General features: G+C 45.0%; 1 protein-coding gene across 1 annotated transcript; it reads right to left on the bottom strand.

Annotated features, from left to right (window-relative positions):
- Positions 1-1751: 1751 nt before the first annotated feature.
- Ndufa12 (NADH:ubiquinone oxidoreductase subunit A12) lies at positions 1752-23115 on the bottom strand. The gene is made up of 4 exons (XM_021174516.3): positions 22916-23115; positions 22019-22101; positions 18596-18683; positions 1752-2023 (listed from the first exon to the last, which is right to left on the bottom strand). Exons 1-4 carry the CDS (start codon positions 23011-23013, stop codon positions 1843-1845), a joined length of 450 nt encoding a protein of 149 aa, XP_021030175.1. The 5' UTR covers positions 23014-23115; the 3' UTR covers positions 1752-1842.
- Between the last annotated feature and the right edge of the window lie 986 nt (positions 23116-24101).

The following is a 24101-nucleotide window of genomic DNA, read 5'->3' as shown; positions in this document are numbered from 1 at the left end:
TGGGAATTAGAATTTCAGCACATGGAGCCGGGGCGTGGTGGCCCAAGCCCTTAATCCCAGCACTTGGGAGGCAGAGGCAGGCGGATTTCTGAGTTCCAGGCCAGCCTGGTCTACAAAGTGAGTTCCAGGACAGCCAGGGCTATACAGAGAAACTCTGTCTCGAAAACCAAAAAAAAAAAAAAAAAAAAATCAGTACATGACCCCTTAGGGGTTGGGAATGATTCTCCCTGACCCTTGCACTCCAGGAACACTTAGAGCCCAGGGCAGGGAGCCAGTGCTGTCATGGTGCAAATGATGCGCAGGAAATTCGGACATAAACCATGGAATAAGGATGTGCAAATACAGGTCAGTGAAATGGGATCTCCAGTAAATTCCCATAATCCTTTATTCTGACCAGCGGGCCATACTGTCAATTACCCCCAAACTAGAGTTAACCTGGAGGGAGCACCTATCCACGGATCCTTGGGGTTGGGGGCTAATCCCTTTCAAGTATACACCACTTGAAACAATGGCGGCACGGGCAAGCCTTCTATACATCTCTACTATTGCAGCATGGTCCTTGAGCCAGGGGCTAATAACTACTTACTGCCTCTTGCCAATCTACTTCTAGGAGCAGAAAAAAAAAAAAAAAAAAAACAACGCTGTTGATGGAGGAGCAAAGGGAAGATGAACACCTCGTGCAAAATCTCAACCCAGCTCTGGCTGCCTTTTATTGTTTGGACCTGTGCTTCATCAGTCAGCAAAATGCAGAAAGCTGCCTTAAAGAGCCAGGTGAACAGTTGTCTCCCAAGGGCCCCCGCATTCAGCCTGATCCAGATAAGTAAGGGATACTCAGGGGACAGGCTGGGAGCAAGCAGTTTGTCCCATCAACTGAGGAAGACTTAGAACTGGTTCTGGTGGGTTGATTTCTTTGGCTCAGAAGTTCACGGCCTTGCTTCAAATGGAAGCACGGGGAAGGCAGTCAAAGTGTATCAGCATCTCATAGATGCTGCCTTGGTTGCCAGGATCTCTGCATTTTAAAAAGCAACCCAAAACCAGATGTGATGGATGGTACATGCTTTAATCCCAGGAAGGTCGGAGCTCCAGGTCACCCTCAGCTCAAGGATGGCAAGTTTGAGGCTAGCCTGGGCTATATGAGTCCCTGTCTTTAAAAAGGATTAGACTGAAATGTGAAGAATACACAGATTAAACAAACAATTACCCAAGAATTAGAACATCTTGCAAGATGGTTTTAGTAGACACCTTTTAATACCAGCACTTGGGAGGCACAGGCAGGTAGATCTTTTGAGTTCAAGGCTAGCCTAGTCTACAAAGTGAGTTCCAAAAACATCCAGGGCTACATAAAGAAATCCTATCTCAAAAAACCAAAGGGGGAGTGGGGTGCGGAAGGAAATAGGACATCTCCAATAACCTCCTCCATATAGAGCCACACCAGAGGTCCTGAGCCAGGCTGCCACGTGGTGTTTGTGTCTCTCCATGCAGCTTCCCAATGTCTGGCTAAGGTTGGAATGCGGCCTGCCCTTATCAACCAGCCATGGAAGTCGGGGAAGGTCATGAAACACAAACAGGGCCCCTGGGGCTATTTCCTAGAACTGGGAACTTTACTTCAGACCCCCCACTGCCACCCCCCCCCACCCCCCCCCACCCCCCCACCCCCCCCCCCCGCCCCAGAGATCTATGTCAGTCACCCTCCCTCATGTGTGAGCTTCTACTTTGCAGGGGATGAATGACGACGTAAATGCACAAGACACTGCTAGGTCAAGCAATTTTAATCAAGTTCATGGTCAGCTGCTAGGATGGTCCTGCACTAGCCTGGAAGTGCAGGAACAGTCTTCGCTGCTGTCACTTGTAAGGTGTCGAAGGTGGGACCCATTCATGAATCTTCTTTCTAGTGGTGGAATAAGGAACGTATTGCTCTGGAGTGGCAGAGACATTGAATTTATGGTTTGTCCAGATGAATTTACGAGCAGTCGGTGGATTAGTCGTCGGAGGGTCGTCAGTCATGCAGTGAAGCCAGCGGTGCCTGAAGAGGAGAAATCTGAGTTATGGTCAAAGTCAGACTGCAGCAGAGTTCATAGAATCCCTGCCCAGATGGTCACTCAGCACTGCTGGCTCCCCCATCACTGTTACTAAGTCTCTAACTGAAGGCAGGCACCCAGCACCCCCTGGCTCCCCCCATCACTGTTACTAAGTCTCTAACTGAAGGCAGGCACTCAGCACCCGCTGGCTCCCCCCATCACTGTTACTAAGTCTCTAACTGAAGGCAGGCACTCAGCACCCGCTGGCTCCCCCCATCACTGTTACTCAGTCTCTAACTGAAGGCAGGCACCCAGCACCTGCTGGCTCCCCCATCACTGTTACTAAGTCTCTAACTGAAGGCAGGCACTCAGCACCCGCTGGCTCCCCCCATCACTGTTACTAAGTCTCTCACTGAAGGCAGGCACCCAGCACCTGCTGGCTCCCCCCATCACTGTTACTAAGTCTCTAACTGAAGGCAGGCACTCAGCACCTGCTAGCTCTCCCTCATCATCCTTACTAAGTCTCTCTAATTTAAGGCACCATCCTTTTTCAGTTACACCATTATTTTATGTATTACAAATACAGAGAAAACTGCTGTTGAATTATAACACAGTGTGTGTATACCATGGATCCTGACTAGATGTAAAGATGTTACTCTAGAGTCGATTATAAAGAGTGTAAGTCAGTGTGAGAACTTATGCGCAGGCTACTCTGCCTCACAAAGCCTCAGTCTGAAATTCATGAAGGTCCTGCTGGAGAAAATGCTTTCTACACAGTTCAAGCTGGAGGCTGAACACCACAGAAAAAAATAACTTGTATTAAAAACACTAAATTGTGGGACTGGGGACTTAGCTGGGTGCAAGAACACTTGCCTAGTTCTCTAGCCCTGTGTGTGTGTGTGTGTGTGTGTGTGTGTGCGTGTGGGCGGTGCTCCACAGGCTGAAGGACGCTTGAGCTCAGGAGTCCAGGCTAGCCCGGGTAACACAGGAGTCCTGGCCAGCCTGGGCAACATGAGACCCTATCTGTTATAGTAAGCAAACCACACATTTACTATTCAAATGAGACTGATGAAAACACAGTTATAACAACACAACTATGTAAGTGTTACAATGTTGCTCAAAATACTCTACATTCTTCTTTTAGAATGAACTGCCCTAGCACACAAGAAAACCAGTCAATACTGGATAACAAGAACTAGTTGTTACCTTTAGAAAATTAAAAGGAGTATAGTCATCCTGTTGTTTTGCCATTGTCTTTACTTTCTTAGACAATTCTCAAGAGACATAATATGTCATTATTGAAGGTACTGAGGCTCAGAAGGCAGTGTAAAATAAGGAGGGTTCTGAAAGTGTCCACATGTTAATGGAGTAAGAATACAATTTCCATCCAGAGTGAAGGGTGATCTTAGGAATAGAGGGAGGGTGGGGTCGGAACAACCCTGTAAAACAAACTGAACAACAGCTTCCCAGTTACTCAGGAGGCTAGAAATTAACATGGCCATGGCGGTTGTTGGTCATCCTACAGTAGTGAGGCGGAAGTAGGAGGATGAATTCCAGACTAGTCTGGGCTACGATAACAAAACCCTGTCTCAAACAAACAAACAGATACATAAAACCATAGCTTGAAATTCCTAAGTACTTTGGATTCAAAGGATATCTAATTAAATTTCAAGCAGGGCAGAGACACGGGTGAGCGGGTAAAGGTGCTTACTACCTCGCTGACAGCCTGAGTTCAATGCCTGGAACCCACACAGGGAAAGGAGAGACTGACTCCTCAGACCATGAGCAGCCTCAGCAAGCATAGCATACATGTACGTACACACACACACCCTTTAAAAACCTGGCTCAACATGGAGTAGAAATGGAAGAGCCCAGTAATAAGAAAGCACTCCAACTTTAAGAGACAAAGCAGCAGCAGGAAGCCAAGTAGAAAATTTACATGGGGAGAGGAAGGAGAGGGAGAAGCTGTCACATCAGATCTCTCAAGACCCAGGAGCCCCCTAAGAAGAGAAAAAGCCACAGCACTAGAACTGCAGCTCCAGAGAAGAGAAGAGAAAAAGGTTTTACTTCAACAAGCAAACAGGAAGCTGAGCACATTGCTAGGTAGGACCGGCTGCCAGCAGTGACTTATGGCTCAGATGAGCAGCTGGCCAAACACAGTAGAAAGGAAGGAAGGAAGGAAGGGAGGGAGGGAGGGAGGAAGGAAGGAAGGAAGGAAGGAAGGAAGGAAGGAAGGAAGGAAGGAAGGAAGGAAGGAAGGAAGGAAGGAAGGAAGGAGAAGTCTGTACAAGCTGGATTGGTTCTATCATACATCCTCTAGAGCAGTGGCTCTCAACCTCTCTAATGTGGTGACCCTTTAATACAGGTCCTCATGTGCTGATTCCCCCCAATCATAACATTATTTTTGTTTGCTATTTTAACTGTAATTTTGCTACTGTTGTGAATCTTAATATAAATATCTGTGTATTCTGATAGTCTTAGGTGACCTCTGCAAAAGGGTTGTTCAACCCCAAAAGAGGTCACAACCTTCAGTTGAGAACCAAGGTACTAAAGGCAACAGGATTACTCCAGTTACTGGGACCCACAAGCTGGGACCAGTTAACAAAAATCTGGAAAGCCTTCCAGCTGCTGGTTGTGTGACAGGCTCTGTCAGTACTAAGAAGAGAGATGAGCTGTCACAGCAAGCCTGTTACATTCCAAAGGGTTTATGGGAGTTTAAGACACGGGGCAAAGAGTTGACTTTTACCTCACCGAGTCTAAGTGATAAACAAAACCTTTTTTCAATTAATTGCTTTCGAGACTGCTGAAGGTTAAAGTGATATTTATGAAACCACAGTCCAAAGCTTGCAAATGCCTGTTTGCTTACTTAAGTGAGAAATTGAAGAGTTCACAGAAAATGCAAGAAAAATCATTTTTATTGTAACTTATAAAATCTGAAATCCTTGCAAGGATATGGGTAAGCATCAGGAAATAAGTAAGCAGCGGTCAGCGGGATGTGAGGTGCGCACCTTTGTCCCAGCACTGGGGAGGCAGGGACAGGGGCAGAGAGGGGCAGGGGGGGGGCAGAGAGAGAGGGGCAGAGAGGGGCAGAGGCAGAGGCAGAGGAGGCAGAGAGGCAGAGAGGCAGAGAGGCAGAGGCAGATGGAGCTCTATGATTTTGAGGCCAGCCTGGTCTACAGAGTGTGACCCTGTCAAAAAAACAAAACTCAAAACAAGCACGCACGCGCGCACGTACACACACACAGTAATTGTTTCAACAGGATACAAAGAAATAAGCTGTTTATAGCCTGCCAGGCTAATAACGCAAGCCTTTTAAATAAAAGGGGGAAGTGGTTACCTTTTAGATTTCTACATCAAAATATTTTACTTGCAAAGTATTTTAAATTATTGGTCACACTGAATGACTTATAGATGCCGACGTTCTAAGAGACTTGTCTACAAAATTAGTGACTGGTGTTACCTAAACAGTAAAAGAATCTTGGCAGAGTCCCTAAAACCACAAATAAGGATACTGGAAAAAAGTGGAATAGTTACAAAACCAAAAAGAGAATTTTTATGAAAAGGTATAACATTAGGGAAAAATCAATAGTTAAATGTTCTGGTGTATCAACAGAATTGGAAAAAAAAGATATTAGATAATGATTACTTCCATCCTGCCCACCCCACGGGGTTTAAACCTCAAACACGGTTTTACAGGACAGCGCACTGCAAGCGTGATAGCACAGGCAGGCGTTACTACTTCTCAATCTCCTGAGTTACGTCCTCAGTCGGGTCTGTCAGAGTTTGATGATGTCATTCTAAATCAGCTGCACGGCCACCCAAGGCAACTATGGACGCTGGGAAAGGCCAGGAAGACTGTCATTAGCAGATATCAAATGTTAAGTCACAAACAGAAAGTACAGAGACCGGCAAAGAAGCACAGCAGACAGGAAGACTCCAGCCACGGCAGGCGCAAGTCAACCAAAGGAAGGGCTGCCTTGTCACATCATTAGGGAAAGCAAGAGTCTCGACACACTGCTAAGATGAATTTGTTTAAAAAAGGAAATTAAGATAGATTTCCCATTATACATTTAAAAATTCACTCCAGATAGAGTCAAAGTGCTTAGAAATACCAAGAGATAATTAACCTTCTAAAACAAGTATTTGAGAGATGATACCCATCTAAAGTGTCTCAGCAAATGTAGTTTATTTAAAATACTCACTGGAACCATAAGGTGTGTAAGTCACATGGACTTTGACAGAAATACAAAAGCGTCTTCCAAACTGTGTAGGCCATGTGTGCTCTACTTAGTCCTCTTCCTGTAGACCTCTGCCTCAAGGAAAGAGGACACCTGAGCCAAATGCTGTCTATGTACAGGATGTTTGTCACAGCTTTAGTTATAGCAGTGAGAAAATGGAATGAACAAAGCCAAGAGTAAAAGGGAATTCTTAAGTTATGCACGATGAAGCCACTAGACTAAACTCTCACTATAAATTACAGTATAGATGATCACTTGATAAACCATTTGCCATATTTTAAGGTTTAAAAGCAGGTTGTTTGGTTAATTTTTAAAACAATCCTTAGACAGCATTTATAAATCATGGGCATTGTTCTAAACATTAAAAAAAAAACATTAATCCACTGGATAATTAATTAATTAATTGGAGAGTATACCTCCACTTTGATTAGTGGGAGATCTAGAGCACAGACGTGTTACATGGTTTGTCCAGGGCGGCAGAGCATTATTATCCAGACAGAGTGATTATCCAAACAGGGAAACTCAGTTCCTCGAGCACCCCCTCCCCCCCAGGCAGCTCACATCTGCTGTCACCCCAGCAGGAGGGATCTGACCCTCCCTCTGTTCTGGCTTCTGTAGGCACCATACACATGGCTGGCTATCTGGCTGTCAGGCAAACACCCACCCACACCCCTAAAAATGACATTTTGGACTTGGATTCATGGGTCAGTGGCTAAGAGAGCTCATTATTTTGAAGAGGAAGCAGGTTTGGTTCCCAGCGCCAATGTGGTGGGTTTAACACCAGTTCAGGTGCTCTCTTCTGGCCTCAGCCAGCACCTGTGTGCATCTGGAGCACACAAACTCATGTATGCACAAATGCACATAAAAATGAATAAAATTAAAAATTTAAATATGTTAAAGAGTAAAGCCAAAAGGTTCTATGTACATAGCAAAGGAGATCAGAATGACAGGTTATCAAAATATTATTAGTTATTGTTTCCATCTGGTAGGACAATATGCTGTTTATTTCCTTTGTTATTTTCTGAAGCAAACATATTACTTAATAAGAAAAAAAGAAGCATATTAAAAAGACATACCGTTTATCAAACCAATTTGGGAAATGGTTTATAAATCCTACCCAAGTCTTCTGACATGACTCTGAAATTATAAATAGATTCTAATGACTTCCAGCTCATTTCATCTCACTTATGGTACCATTTAAACGGCATCACTTCCTTTAAAGCACTCAGATGTTTTAGTGGTAGACAGATAGTTTCTCTCAGTCTGCCTTAATGAATGCTTTCCTAGGCCATTTCCACAATGCAATGCCTTTCATTATCGGTCACACAGAAATGTTGAAAGTATCTATTTATGAAGTATACTATTTGTAATATATCCAGAATATGTCACAGTCATGATAACCTATGAAAATCTACAACAAAGATTTTTTTTTAAATTCTGGACATTGGCAATAAGAACAGCTCTTTGTTTTAAAAGAATAACCCTAGGTTATTTCTAAACCCCAGGTATAGAAAATTCCATTAACCTTTCTTTGAAAATATAAGAATCCCGTTTGGATTCCTGTAACCCCAGCACGGGGCTTGCAGGCAGAAGGGTTACTAGTCCAGTGCCAGCTTTGTACTGCATAGCAAGCTTGAGACCAACCTGGCTCCATGAAACTTTGTATCAAAAACAAAATCAAAGCAGAGCTGGCGGTACACACTGTCACCCCAGCATTTAGGGGGCTGAAGCAGGAGGATGATGGTGAGTGGGTGGCCAGCCTTGGCTACATAACAGACCCAGTATTTTTTTAAATAAGAAATGGTAGGAAAAAAAACCCTAATCATTCAGTCTATAGTTTCTTAGAAGATAATCTTTTCGTATGATTTTCTACTCTGAAAACAAACATTAAGGGGGACCTATTTTGAGCAAGGTGTAGTGGTACGAGCATTTATCCCAGGACTGGGAGCAGCGGCAGTGGTGGGTGATCTCTGTCAGGTTGCTCCAGGCCAGGTGGAGGAGTCCTGGAGAGATGGCTCAGCCGGTGACAGCGCCTCTTGCTGCTGCAGAGGATCCCATCCTGTACCCAGCACCTACATGGAGGTTTATCACTGTCTGTAACTCCGGGGAATACCGCATCCTCTCCTAGCCTCTAAGTTAGAAGGTGCACTTACATACATGCAGGCAGATCAGTTATACATGTAAAATAAAAATAATTTAAAAAGACACAAAGAGGTGCCATTTTTGCATTAAGTACTTAAATGATCATTATATCTAAACATAGTGATTGCTTCAAAGAAAATATATCTATCTTCATTCGACAGACATTTATCTATAAGCTACTATGTGCTAGGAAGCTTTGTAGGACAGTATTTGAAGAATCAGACAAGAAATTAAAAATGGACAATAAGCTGGGCGTGGTGGCGCACGCCTTTAATCCCAGCACTCGGGAGGCAGAGGCAGGTGTATTTTTGAGTTTGAGGCCAGCCGGGTCTACAGAGTGAGTTCCAGGACAGCCAGGGCTACACAGAGAAACCCTGTCTTAGAAAACAAACAAACAAACAAAAAAACCAAAAAACCAAAACCAAAACCAAAAAACCTCACAATAAATGCTAAGCATTTACCTAAGAATTTCATGATTTCATTTTTGTTTTTTTAACTATAAAAAACTCACTCTGAGTGAGGCAGCCCAGACCCAGACATACAAATCTGGCCGTTGCATATATATCACGGCTTCCAGTTTGGCGTTTTTATGGGAGTGCAAACAAGTGGGTCTCTGTGTCTGTGTCTTGGGCTCTTTTCCTTCTCTTTGTTCGTCTTGCCCTATTCTGATGTGTTAGTTTCTGTTTTATCTTATTCTATTTTATTATTATACTTTAGAAGTCTGTTTGTTTTCTAATGAGAGACAGAAAGGGGGTGGTCAGGGAGGAGCTGGGAGGAGAGAGAAGGGAAACTGTAATCAGGATACACTATATGAGGGGAAAAAATCCATTTTCAATAAAAGGGAAAATGAAAACAAAGATGCTGGGCAGAGGCATGGGTCAGTGGGGATGGCAGGGAGGGAGCTCGGGCCTCATCCCTCCAGGGCAGCATGGGATGCCAGAGCATGTGAGCTATGGCAGCCTACACCAACAGCTCACATGGAGTTGTGCTCACAGTTTAAGAACATGACAGTCAGAGGCACAGGGAAATGGAGGAGGACCATGCTCAGGGCTGGAATGCACAGAGATCATAGGAGCCTTATGGACCAAGTGAGGAGATGGGACCTGTCTTCTCACTATGAAAAGAACACAGAAGGCCCAGCATGCGGTTGCAGAAAAAGAAAAGAGGGGACTGGGGTGGAGCTCCGTGAGTGCTTGTCTCTCATACACAAGCTCCCAGGTTTGACTCTGAAAATTCAATTAAAATAATGAGCAAAACCTCCCAATATAACACAGAAGCACAGTAGTGGAACAGGAGTGAAGCTGACTAACCCTCAGTGGGACAGTCCCGGACTGGCACACACAGGCCCGAAATGCAATCCTCAGCCCAGGAAATAACCCAAACCCAAACCAACCACTAATACCTCACAAGGCAGGCAGCGGCAGCTGTCAAGAATGCAGCCAGACCATTTCGGCTGTTGTTACCTGTGGCTTGGATTTGAGTAGAAGTCTCTGGTAGCAGTTTGCCATGTTCAGAGAGAAGCAGCAGGGCTGCAGAGAAGGCTCAGCTGGTGAGGCCTTGCCAGAAAGCCTGAGGCCCAAGTGGGATCTTAAAATGCACATAAAGACGGAAGGAGAGAACCAACTTCACCAGTTTGTACTCCTTGTAACACACACCCAGCCCCTACCTCACAGCACCCCAGTGTATACAAATAATAATGAACCCAATTTTAAAAAGAGAGCAGGGGAGGGGGTACAAAACGGTGGGTGGACATGTTATTTATCAATGACACAAGTATGAAAACAGAACAGTTAATGATGAGGGCGACACATTAATAATAGTTTAAAAGGAAGCAAGGCAGGAAAAAGTAGTTGGCAGATCTTAGATGAGTTGAAATGACCCTTAAGTTCTGGCTTGAGTAATAAGAACTGCCTATGTGATCAGAGCAGTGACTTGACACCCGATTCACTGGGCATTTGAAGGATTGGGGAAAATTAAATATATTAAATTTATAGATGTAACCTAACTAAAATGCTTAACATAATGTAATGAACTAAATTTGTAAATAGATATAACTGTTTAGGAGAATTTAATCCTTTCCATTAGTTTATCAAACATTCATCAAGGAACAAAAGAAAATGATTATTCTTTATTTTTATGCAGAAAGTATTCAATTTACTAATCTTGTTATTCTGCTTATGAGCTAAGCCTCGAGGCTTAAGAAGAACTACAGTTTAAGATTTACAGCTGCAATAAATGGGATGTTAATTTTAAATACAAATTGCCATTGTACAACAGCCCCCAGCTAGTGGAACACTGACTAACAGGCAGAATGTTGCTGAGACGCAGGAAGTGTCTGTGAATGGGGGAGGAAACCGCAAATTACTTGCATATGTCACAAATACAAATGCTTATTATTTATAACCACAATGTTCTTCTACAGAGGATGTGACAGTAAACTAACATCTCTTCTCTCCACCGGGATTCTTAGGGGACAGAGGTAGCAGCTACCCAGGAGGCTGAAGCAGGAGGATCCCCTGAACCTACCAGTTCAGATCCAAACTGGGCAACACAACATGACCTCATCTCTCAAAAAGAACACATTCCTTTTCTATAAAAGCCGACCTATATCCGGGGACCAGGTGAGGGGAATCCTAAGGGTGTCCGTTCAAAAGCCAAGGAATTCAGAGTGTATTTCTGGTTGCACTGTGTGCCTCTGGATTGCCAAGGTTTCTTTAACAGTCACACCTCACAATCAGGCTTTGCTTTGTTTTGTGTCTTTGTGGAGTTCCAGAATGAAGTCAGGGCTCTGTGCAGGGAACACGAATGCTCTACCCCGAGCCATCCCCCACTACTTACATCTCCTTCTCCCAGCCCGCCCACCTGTCTGACTATCTTTATGTCTTCTATAATCCCCATCTCCCTGGTACAAGGCACTCTGCAGCCCAGGCTGGTGGTATTTAGTGCAGGCCAGCCTTCAACTCCTGATTCTTCTTCTTTTCCACCTCCCTACTACTGAGCATACAGACACGGACCACCACAACCCACTGCATCTTTTCTACGTCTGTGAACGGCCTCACTCAGTGCCCTGATCCAATGAAGCACTCTTGACTTTCCTCTGTCCACCCCACCTCCTCCACACAAACCTTTCTATGACTTTGTTCTTTAAAAACAATAAAAACAAAAAAACTAGAACACAGGCCAACAGGAGGGAGGGAAGGTGAGAAAGGGTGGGATGGAGAGAGGAAGGGAGAGAGAGAGAGAGAGAGAGAGAGAGATTTCAGTATACAAGGAGACATGAGTGCTCTACACTGAGGAAAAAGACATGTTTGCTAAAAATGAACAGAAGGTGCCACCAAGTGGAGGCATGGCATACATGCTGCAGAGAAAAATCCAAGCAAGCCATCAAACTACAATTTTTAAGCAAGTCAGGGTTCCAACACGTCAAATCAAAAACAGTAAATCTACTTCTACTGATACAAGAGAGAACAATGACTTTATCCTACTTGCATGAAATAACCCAGCATTCCACTTCTCCACACTCAGTAACACTCCAACCCTGCCAAGTTTTACGTAGCTACTCATGATTCACTTGGTCTTTATGTCAGCAACTCTATGCTCAGACTAAGAGCTAGGGAATGATGGGTAATTTAACGATAAAAGTGAGGAGAGATAAAAGTGGTATAAAATATGTAGCATTTACTTAAGTAATACTTTGAGATTATTCTATATAAGCATTTAAACTAATACAAATACTAAGACATTTTAATCTTAGTAAAGAATTGTAGAATTGTATGGTATGACTCTGCCAGGTTGTACTCATCAGGTGCTGTAAACTCCTGGAGGGCACGTGTGTTTCCCTTCTCACAGGGACACAGCGCCAGTGCCTCAGATGAATAGCAGTTGAAAGTCTTTGAGCAGAGTACTGTGCGGGATAACAGACAGTAACATTTTACTTTCAAGGCCCATGCAGCCCAGTGCCCTTCCAAGACATCCGCCACACTGACACACACACATCCCTTCTGCATGTCCATGGGTGGACCTAGTGGCCATACCGGCTACTGGCAGACTGAAAGGAACAAAGCAAAGACAGGATCCATAAAGTGAACTTGCCACCCCACAAGATTAGGGAAGAGTAAGGGAAACTGACAAGATGACTCAAGATCTCTGATTCTAACGAAATTCACTAATGCCTCGGAAGAAAACCTGTCCCCAGGTGACATTACTCAGCTGCTGAGCAAGCTGCAAGACTGTCACAGGCCTCAGTGGCACCTGCTGACTCAGAGCGGAGGACAGAGCCACCACCTGCAGCTGGGCAGCCTCACAGGTTCCTCTCACTGCGAGCTCTGCAGTCGGTCATGCAGCTGACAGCTCACTCAACCATCCAGGAGCTGGGCTCCCTTACTCCCCAGACGACACAGCACACACTCAAGGGAGATGAGCGTCGTATCCAGCAGGTGCAGGAGCTGGCCTGGGATTAAAAGCTTCTTGCTCCTCGACAGCCAACATCTCTACAGACATAGGCTCAGTGCCAGAACTGCCATTCCCACAGGGAACACACCATTCCAAGCACACCTGAAGAGCAGGCATTTATGATCCCCCCCCCAGTCATATGCAACTTACCAATCAGAGCTAAATTCCTAACAGTCCAGACAGTATATTCTTACCTGGTCTCCAAAGCAGCAAGCAAGGCGTGGCACGGAAGGTCGTCTTCTTTTAAATTACACAGTACACTAGCTAAAATTAAAATCCCTGGGAATTCCTGTGTCTAGCATCATTCTCTATCCTGACTGCCGATGAGTGTTCTCAGCTGTCACTCTCCAGACCCAACTGTGTCTACAAAAGAGAACTCCTGACTACCAAGCCTTCTCTGTCTTTCCTACCTTGGTAACTCTACTTCCAGTAACCCAGATCAAAGACCTCAAAATAAAAGACACAACAACAACAAAATTTTAAAATGAGCAAATGATCAGAACAGACTTTTGTTGTTGTTGTTTGAGACAAAGTCTTGCAACATAGTATAGGCTGGCCTGGAACTTTCTATGCTTCTCTCAGCCTATGGAACACTAGAACTACAGATATGCATCACCACATACCAGCTCCTTAGTGAACATTTCTTTTTCCCTTTAATTTAAAAGTTTTACCTATGTCTTAATTTTGTTTCCAGTGAGAAAGCAACCTAGGGGCAAGAGGGCTGACTTGCCTCACTGCTCCAGGCCTCTTCTCTGGATCTGCCCCCTTGGGCAATGCACATTGTTGGGGGGTTGGTGGGGGGGACTAGTTGCTTACTCCTAACAAGCCTGGCTTCTACCTAGAGAGGACTTGTTTTCTCTCCAACTGTTGGCTCTTAGGTCTTGAGTTATTCCTGTGTAAAAGGACCCCCATCACTGTGGCAGTGTAGCCTTCCCAAGCAAAGCCTACAGCTCTGGGAAGGCCTGGGTCAGAGGTGCTCAGGGGAAACACCCACCTGCTAACCAAGAGTGCGAGCCACTGTTTGCCATGTTAGGCTGCTTGGTAACTGGTGCTCCGTGACTGGCAGCTACTACAACCCTAAGATGCGGCTTGTAGTACTGGCTGCTGCTCTAGCAGTTACTGCCGCCTCCCAGACAACTAATATGCACAGCAGCTTCCCCGAGGCATTAGCCTAAAGCCCCACCATCTTCCCTGAATCTACATAGCAACCAGAGTACAAAAGCCATGAAGTGAGGCCACACTGAGAAGAAAACTATGACAGTTTTATAGATATGTATGAGAATACCACAGTGAAACTCACTGCTCTATATGTTAACTTTTTTTTTTTGTTTTTTAAAGGTGGGCCCAAGCTGGCACCCAGCTCAGCAAGGTTAGTCAGAAAATTCATGCTAAGAGGGGTGCCCTTAAGAACAGAGCAACCGCGTGTGGGTGTTGGGGGCAGGGAGGAAGTTCACATGGGAGGGAGGAAGTTCTATGGGACTGGCACAGAAGCACTCGCTTACTTCCATACCAAGAATTACCCAGCAGGTAGAGTGAGGAAAAGACAACGATGTGGACTGTGGAGATGGGACTGTAACGTGTGGTATTAGGCAGGGAACAAGATGAGGAATATAAAACCACTAAAGGAATGTCCTGAGATAGTGCGGGTTCCGAAGCACGATAAGGAAAGTGACAGTGAGTCACAAGAAGCCTTCTGGTCTTCATAGTCTTGTGTATGAAAAAATTAAGCGTCCACGATGCTGGCCTCTAGTCCATATGCAGCAGTATGTTCCCAAACTAGATATACCCTAATTTATAATAAGTTATTGCTGAAAGTTACTAGCCATCTTGAGTCACTTTGCTGTTGAAGTCTTGTCTCTTCTGTAGGGACTCTACCTCTAGCCTGGCAATGTCTCGTCCTTTTCCTCTGTCTGTGTACAGGCACATGAACATGTATGCTGGTGCATGTGCCCATGGCAGTACATGTGGAGACCAGAAGTTGATATAAAGCTTTATCTTAACTTCTGAGATAGGGTCTCACTGAACCTGAGCTACGCTGGCTGGCCAGCAGTCTCTGGGACTTTCTTGACTCTGAGTTCCCATGCTGGGAAGATGGGGCAGCCACACACTGGGCTTCCTGAGTATGATCCAAACTCGGCTCCTCAGGCTCGTACAAGGAGTACTTTATCCATCTGGCCATCTCTCTAGCTCCTGGCATTTTCTTAAAAGAACACAAAAAATGACACCAAAGTTTGCCATGTCATTGAGTCCTCCATAAGGAATGTTCACGTAGTATCTGGTTCTGTTTGATAGTATTTACCCTCGGAAGACCCATCCCTCTCAAACCATGCTGCCACAGTATCAACTACGTTGATGAAAAACCTATTATCTTTTGCTATTATCTCAGCAATGTTCACAGCATCATCACCAGGACACACTATCTCAAAAGACCCCCCTCTTTCTCAACCCATAAGCATCTCTGTATCCAGGAACACTTTAGAATGGAGTCACAGCAGCATCCCAGGCTCTACCTCTAATTCTAGTCTCTTGCTTGCTGGACCACACCTTTAGTTCCGGCTCCCTCTGGGGTCCTGAACCCCTCAAGGCCACTCATGAGGGCTGGGGTCATGCTGATGATTGACAACCTCCCATGACTCATAACTGTTCTCAGCCATTCCGAATGGAGACTCCTTCCTAGGTTCTCAATGAACTGCTCCTGTCCATCAGAGGAATCTTGGGTGTAGTAGCTATAACTACTGGATATATTGTGTAAATAATGTCTTGAAAGTCAGATTACTCCTTGATCCTTGATGAGGGATGTGTGTTGGTGGGACTGTAAGCATTAATTTCCTTGTCCATCTCCCTCGGAGCATTCAGTAAGTGTTGTCAGTCAGTGGCAATACTGGGAAGGATCTTTTCTTGTGAGCAGTTAGCCTCCACAGCGACAAAAGTCAGTCAGTTGTACACAGCAGTGCTGCTGCCTCTGCTCTGGCATTCCACTCACAGACCACAGGTATTAGCACAATTCCTCAGAGCGCAGGGTTTTGGAACAGCAAACAGCACTGACTTGAACCTGACGCCATCAGCTGCATTAGCCTTGACAAAGGGAGCCACCCTTTGAACCCTGAGGCCAGGCATTGATGTCTCACTCAACCCCAGCTATGAAAGTCCTGTGTAGAGGAATCTTTTTCCAATATCAGGCTGGCTCATCCATACTGAAACTCTCACTTGGCACAGCCAACTTCACCAGTGATTTCAGCTGCATGTCCTAGATAATTTGCTGCAGCTTCTACGCTGGTACCTGCTGTGTCACAAGTGACTGTTACATCACAGAAATGCCTTCTTTCCTTAAACTTCATAAACCAACCCCCGCTGGCTTTCAACATTTTCCCCCTGGCTTCCTCATCTCTCTCTGCCTTTGCAGGAAGAGTGAAGAGTCAAGGACTTCGTCTTACACAGTGCCATGGCTGGACTGAGACGACTGAAGCTTTGCCTGTATCAGCCTAAGTCAGCTTGGCTCTCCTAAGGTTCTCAGTTACTATGTATCCGCTTTCAATTCCCTTCAATACCTTTCCCTTGAATTCACCTCTTAGCTAACTGGCTCAAGAGGCCTAGCTCACAGCCTGTCTGAGGAATACACCCTCCTCATTACACTCCAGCCTTTTAGACTGACTTTCAATGGATTTCCAACTACTGTCCTGTAGGCTTCAGGTCCATTCAAGTTTTATCATCTAGCAAAACTACTACAGCAGACAGGTCTGATCTCAAGGCTTGACGACATGCTCTAATCAATCTCCCAGCACAGAGATCATTGGCTTATTCCCCTTAAAGCATCCAAGCAAGCCAGGAGGCGCCACCTCCAAGCCACTGCTGCTTACCACCAAGAAGAACCGGTAACTTCCTGCAAAAGTACTGTGCTCCCGGCGAGCCCAAGTACTGGCCAGGTGACGGCTACTTAACGAGGAACAGATGTTGGAAGCTTGTTTCCCTTGCCCAACAGCATTTTTGAAAACTGCATGCCCAATCACACAGCCTATTTAATTTTAGTAAAATAAATGACTAGGTATATGAATAAAAGGTAAACTCAAATCTGTAATCTTAGTACTCTGAAAGCTGAGCCAGGAGGATTACCACGAGCTCCAGCCCAGCCTAGGTTACAGAATGAACCCTGTTCAAAAAGTAAAAAAAGAATCTTAGTTGTATCACCCAGATTGTAAAGTGCTTGGGCCAGATGTGCCTACTGTACTAGGCTGTGCAGACATAGATCATTTCCATCACAATGGAACATTTTACTGGGTATACTTAAATGGCTACAAAAAGTTAATATTAGAAAACCAAGAACCGACACAATGAAATACAAATAAATACACTCCTTTAGAAAATTACTATCTGGAAAGCTTTGGTGGGATTCTCACTGAGTGGCAAAGCAGAGTGGGGCTGTGGCTCTCCTGGCAGAGTCTGCATTGCCAGCTCACGGCAGGCCCCAGCACTCCCTGTCTCACCGTGCATTTCACCCACTAACACCACATTCCTGGTTTCCAGAAGGCTTTAGAATTAAAGAGTGTACTGTGCAGTTACCCCAGTTCCTCTTCAACAGCCGCCGCTCCCCTAACTGTGCTAGCGACCAGGTTCAACTGAAATAGAACATCACAGCTACTGATGCTCTGCATTGGTTCCTAGGGTTTTATTTACTGCTGCTTGTTTCCCAAGACTAGGAACTGAAAGGAAGGCCTCGTGCTGGGTGAGCGCTCGGCCAGTTGAGCCACCTCCCAGCCTCCTGCCCAGGCTGCTGCTGTTCCTTGCCACAACGTCCTAAGCAGACAGGATTCCAAGCTCACACAAGCAACTTCTAGCTGTGTTTTCAGTTTCTGAATTTCCTTAAATGAAAACTTCTAGTTCAACTGATATGGACTTTCAGAGTTTGTTATTTCAAGAATCGGGGGGGGGGGGCGGGGGGGGGAGAATAAAAGATATAAATACTTGGGCTCTAAAATACTCTATATCAATTTGCTTAAGTGACAGCATTTAATATTTTGTTCTGGTTTCAAAACACGTATATTTTGAAAGCCAAGGTTTTAGAGACTTGAGGCTATCGTTATATATGAGAAAACCAAGTCCTAAAGAAGTAGGGAGAAATGCCTGAAGGCAAAGTGCCAGGGACATGCAGGGCCAGATTTCTGTGTGTCTTCCCCTTCACTCACATAGGTGGTATGGTGGCACGCTGTGTTCCCCCGATTACCACACCATCATTCTCTCTCTCTCTCTCTCTCTCTCTCTCTCTCTCTCTCTCTCACACACACACACACACACACACACAATGTCATTTAACATGCCTTCAGGCTGAACAGGGGCAGCACTTTCTGTTTCACTGCACAGAAGACAGAAGTGAGAAGGATTTCTAAGATCAGGTCTCAGGACCATGAGGCTTCTGCTTGTTTTTTCTCGAGCTTGCACCTGAAGAACCACAGGTGTGAAGGCATTTCGACTACAGCCTCAGCCACTAGCATCACTGCTGCCTGCTTAGTGAACATGTCTTCAGATGAGTCTAGGATTCTGAGGCCCCAGACCTCGCAGGGCAGAGACTGCCATCTTGCTTTGCTTAGAGCCCCTGACTCCCAGAGTATGAGAAAAGAGTGATTGTGTCTCAAGCCACGGCAGCTGTAGAGTAACTTATGACCCCTGCGACCTGAAGCAGACTCTCTCACTGTGAGTACCTTTCCTCTACTGTTAAGTGAATACTGCCTGTCCTATGCCCACTTAGCTTACCACTCAGGAGGCACCATGCTTCCATCCACATCCCAGAATGTGTTTTTTCCGTTCATCTCGGTGGTGTAGATGACCCATCGGTGGCGGCCTGAGTGGGAGGAGGGAGAAGATAGTTTCTGAAGCGTACGCACATAAAACCGGAAAGACTGTATTATTTTGTTCTAACATAACAGTGTGTCCGAGGGATGACATCCTGCTGTACCATGAAGCCAGCTGCATCACAGAGCAGGGATGGAGCTGGGGTTGGGCTCACAACCTTTTCACAGTGGAGAACCCTCGCTTCTCCCCGACGTCTGACCCAGAATGAACACGAAGAGGCATGCTTGGCCCCATCTGCTCAGGGAATTCCCAGAAAAGAAAGTTCTCCAGGAACCAGAGCAAAAACATACTCACAACAGCACACATTAATTCTGGGTTTCTAAATAAACTGCATTCATAAAGGAACACTGTGGTCCTTTGGAAATATTTGAGTTTTATATAACGGTGACTATTATAAATGGTGGTTAGTTAAGAGGACAGTTCACGGCATCAAAACACTATGGCTGCCTTACTATTTATCAGCTCTCTGTGAAATGAGCTGGGTGACCTACCTACTATTTCCAAAACTGTTCCCAAGGTGGAAAGAGAACTAGTCCCGAAAGTGCTTACCTCGAAAACACAAGGACTGGAGCTTGATCCCCAGAGCTCACATTAAATGAAAATAAATAGATGGATGCCAGGCATGGCAGTGGGTATGTAACACCAACTCAGGCAGAGGCAGGTGGATCCTAGGGCAAACTGGCTGGGCCAGCCCAGCCTACTTGATGAATTCCAGGCCAGTGGAAGGAAAAAAGGTGAAGTGAATGGGACATGAGACACAATACCCAAGGTTGTCCTCTGGCCTACACACCCACACAGTCCACATACTACACACACACACTACACATATACACTCAACATTGTGTACACGTTACACTACACAGATCACATATTACACACATACACCAATATTGTACACACATACTACACATAGCACATACTACATACACATCACATATTGAACACAAACATGTAGTACCCAACGTAGTACACACACACACATACTATACATACCATATACTACATACACACATACCTCCAACATAGTATACAAATACACACACAAACACACACGCAAACACATACACCCCAAAAGCACTCATAGACTCATTGACAGGACAGCTGAATTCCAGAGCAGACTGAGTGGCACAGAAAACACATATCACAGAAAAACAGAAGAATGTATAACTAAACATGAACTGCAATCCAATAGGTCAGTTATACACAAGTCATCTGCAATTTCAATTCAAGGAGACCTGATGTCTCCATGGACAGCAGGCAGGCATGTGGCATATGGACATACACACAGGCAAAACCCATAAAATAAAATAATTAATATTATACAAATAAAATAAATAAATAAATTTTATGTTGAAAGTTCATGTTCACACTTGACAACTCCACTTCTAGGAATTTGTTTTTAGACTATGTATTTATTTTAAAAAATTCTTTAAAAAAATTTTATGTGTTTTGCCTGAGTATATGTACGTATGTACACCCCATGTGTGCCTGGTACCCTTGGAGGCCAGAAGAGGGCATCAGATTCCCCTGGAACTGGAGTTACAGAGAGCTGTGAGCTGCCAGGTGGGTGCTATGAACTGAACCCAAGGCCTCTGCAAGAGTAGCCGAGCTCTTAATCGCAGAGTTGTCTCTCTGGCCCTCATTCAAGCCTTTAAAACATGCATAAGTTGCAGTATTAAAATACAAGTAGGGAGCCAGGCGTGGTGGCGCACGCCTTTAATCCCAGCACTCGGGAGGCAGAGGCAGGCGGATTTCTGAGTTCGAGGCCAGCCTGGTCTACAAAGTGAGTTCCAGGACAGCCAGGGCTATACAGAGAAACCCTGTCTCGAAAAAAAAAAAAAAAAATACAAGTAAAATTGCAGGTACCAGTGAGATGGTCACAGGTAAAGGGGCTTGTGGCCAAGTGTGAGGGCCTGAGTTCAATCCCTGCATCCTATACTGTGGAAGGAGAGAACTGACTCCCACATGTTGTTCTCTGACACACGTGCACCCCGGCACTCAAACACCTAAGTACATGTGATTAAAACCTTTTAGAAAAAAATAATAATAAAGTCACAACAGAAGGTACTTCCTACGTTCTCTCCTTTTCTTTTTATCCCTGAACCTAGGATCTTGGGCACATAAGGACAGTTCCCGGTCGCCGAACCACTTAATATTCTCACCTCAGCTTTCACTCTTTACTTTATATGACAAATTTTAATATTTTCAATACTATCTATCATTCTAACAATTAGCAAAAATAAAGATACTTATATTTTACTGTGAGAACAGAAGAAAGAAGAGGGAGAAGGAAAGTTACTTTAATTCCTAACAACAAAATACTGAGTAGAAAGAATATCTCCTTGGGGCTCTGTTGCCATTTCTGTCATATGATCAAGACTCTTTGGCGAAGACATTTCCTCAAGGTTTGGCTGCGTCATCTATGAAAACCTGTTTTGGAGGTTTTGCTTGATAGGGTTTCTATGCAGTCCAGGCTATCCTGGCTAGCCTCGGACCTTTGGCAATTCTCTTGCCTCTGCCTTCAGAGTACTGGGACCACAGGAGCCACGATGCCCCGGCTCAGATTATTAAAATCTGACCAAAGCTTAAAGTTCTGTGGTTTGTGTTTAAAATGTTATGGTTGGCTGGGTGGTGGTGGCGCACGCCTTTAAATCCCAGCGCTTGGGAGGCAGAGGCAGGTGGATTTCTGAGTTCGAGGCCAGCCTGGTCTACAGAGTGAGTTCCAGGACAGCCAGGGCTAAACAGGGAAACCCTGTCTCAAAACAAACAAACAAACAAAAAATGTTATGGTTACAGAATAAGACACAAACGTCTGGGGCACCAACTTGCAGCCACGTAAGTCTGGCTTACATACCTCTACAGAATAGTATGAGGTGATAGATGGCTTGGCTTCTTCACCTGAAAGATGAGGTCTGGGGTCGTTGAAGGGTGTACTTCAGGTCACTATGTATGGTGGCAGGTGCCTAAACTGGCTGAGCCATCTCCTTTGCCCACGTTTTAAATTTCCTATTGAGTTTTCCTTTCCAAGTCACTTAGTATCTGTTCATGCATGATGTCAAAACTAAACTCTGAATCCTAACCCCATCCATTTATACACACACACACAAATCTACTGGGCTGGAGAGATGGCTCAGCGGTTAAGAGCACTGACTGCTCTTCCAGAGGTCCTGAGTTCAAACCCCAGCAACCACATGGTGGCTCACAACCATCTGTAACAAGATCTGACACCCTCTTCAGGGGTGTCTGAAGACAGCTACAGTGTACTTACATATAATAATAAAATAAATCTTAAAAAAAAAAAGAAAAAGAAAATACTGCACTCACCAAAAAATTGCTTGTTGTCTTCGTAGTATTTATTTCCATATTTGTCTTCTCCCACCAGTGTACCAATCCTTATATCATTTGCCCTTTAAGTACACAGGGGAAAAAAAGGCATCTCAGAATGATTCACTGTTCAAGACAAACCCAGAAACAGACCGTACCACCGACTGTTTCTGCATCGACCACAAGAACGAGATGCTACGGGGGATGCTCGCTGCTTGTACACCTCTAGCCTCAGGCTAGAGGCTCTTGCCACTCAACGCTCACGAATTAACTTTCTGGCAAAGAGTTCTGGAGTCTCCTGTGTTGTCCCAGCAGCATGCAGACAGGTGGGGGGTGGGGTGGGGGGAATCAACCAAACAACTGATGTGCTTAGATTGCAACTAAAACACTACTTTCCAGCCACGGCCCACGTATGTAGATACGTGCACCCTGAGACACTAAGTTAGCAAAACCTTCAGGCAGTCAAAGTACTTCATCATCTTCGTATTACGAGTGTCCCCTGGATTATTCAGTGGTTCCCTGGATTTGCTGCGATTTATGGGGCTAATCGGGACTGGCATGATCGCCGCCTTCAACTTCTTACTGTACACAGTGCAGAGGAAAACTTGCCCAAGGTCACCGTGGGGGGTAGAGGGGTTGCTATGCTAAGCCTCATTACACTACCCAGGACTGGGGCCCGGAGCATCCCGGCTAACCTAGCCCCTGCGTCACAGCTCCGTCACTAGGGGCTGAGCAGGGCCCAGAGACGTCTCAGTCCAAGGAACTCAACTCTGGGACTGAACTTGTCCTTGACCGGATCCGTGGACCTCCAAAGTGATCTAATCTGAGCTCCTTTCCAGGAAAGCAGCCAGCGGAGGTGCATCCCCAGAGACCCAGGGTCTAGCCCTGGCCTCCTACCTGAAGAAAACCCGTAAGAGACCCCGCAGGCCGCCGTGGCCGGTGACCTGCTGCACGCCGCGCTTCAGGACCTCCACCAGCTCCATTCTCATCTGCATGGTCCGCCCCTTCCGTGTTGCGGGTAAAACCCGCCGGGCGGAAGACGAGATACTCAAGAGCAAGGCGCCGCCGCTTGAAGGTTCCTGCTCGTCAACCGGCCGCGGAGGTAGTTCTGCGCAGGCGCAGAGCTGGAGCTCGCGCAGGGAGGATTATCTGGGGTTTTCCTGCACAGGTTGGTGTCTTCCTAAAGGTGAAATTAATGTTTTCGGAGGCTGTACCCAGAAAGTGAAGCAAAGCTTTCCAAGATGGGAGTTTCTCCTGTCGAAATAAGTTTCTTCCTCCAGACAACGATGGCACACATTCCAAAAATTCCTGATAGCACTAGAAGCTAAGAAATGCATTACTGACCCCACAGCGGTATTGTACATTTAAGACAGAGTGCGTATGATTTTGAATTCATTAAGCGTCGGTGTGCTGGTAGATGAGTAATGAAGAATTGCAAAGAATAAGATTAAGTAAAATACCTGAAGGATTTGTTATTTTATTGTTGCAAGGTGTAAGCACAGACGACACTATGTGGACTTCATCACAGAGTTAGTGCTTTACAAAATAATAAAATAAATAAACAATACTGGCAAACCCCTAACCATTAAAAAAAGAAAAGAAAAGAAAAGAAAAGAAAAGAAAAGAAAAGAAAAGAAAAGAAAGAAGAAACTAGGATTAATAAAATTAAAGATTAAAAATAGTTAAGTGTCAAGTAGACAAGGCTGGCCAGATTGCAAACCTCGGGAATACGCCTGCCTCCACATCCCTGGAACTGAGTCTACAAAGGTGCCACCATACCCTCATTTTCTACATGGGCTCTGAGATGTAACTTATTTTCTCACGCTTGCAAGGTAGGCTGGGATCAAACCCAGGTCCTTGGCAAGAGCAGCTAATATTCTTAATTTTATTTTTAAAATATTTTGCGTTGTTTGTATATTGTTTCCAAGCCCTGTGTGTCTTTGCATATTCCTCAAAATATGTATGTTTTTTGATGACTAGAATGCAGGGGAGTCACAGGAGACTTCTGATAGCAGGATAGAAGGCAAATTGGCCTCCAGCTCTTCCCTTAGAACACAGCCAGTAGGCAGTAAGGAACAGAACA

This window comes from Mus caroli, unplaced genomic scaffold (genome assembly GCF_978045245.1).
Source record: "Mus caroli unplaced genomic scaffold, Mus_caroli_1 scaffold_9, whole genome shotgun sequence".
Taxonomy (NCBI): Eukaryota; Metazoa; Chordata; class Mammalia; order Rodentia; family Muridae; genus Mus; species Mus caroli.
This window is presented reverse-complemented; position numbering and strand designations above follow the sequence as displayed.

What these genes read in the sequence shown, in the direction of transcription:
- Ndufa12 (XM_021174516.3), bottom strand. Translation starts at nt 23,013, where the DNA reads ATGCAGATGAGAATGGAGCTGGTGGAGGTCCTGAAGCGCGGCGTGCAG. An exon ending in CTCTTACGGGTTTTCTTCAG is followed by an intron (nt 22,102 to 22,915) that starts GTAGGAGGCCAG and finishes GTGTACTTAAAG; the next exon opens with GGCAAATGATATAAGGATTG. An exon ending in AGCATGGTGCCTCCTGAGTG is followed by an intron (nt 2,024 to 18,595) that starts GTAAGCTAAGTG and finishes TCTCCTCTTCAG; the next exon opens with GCACCGCTGGCTTCACTGCA.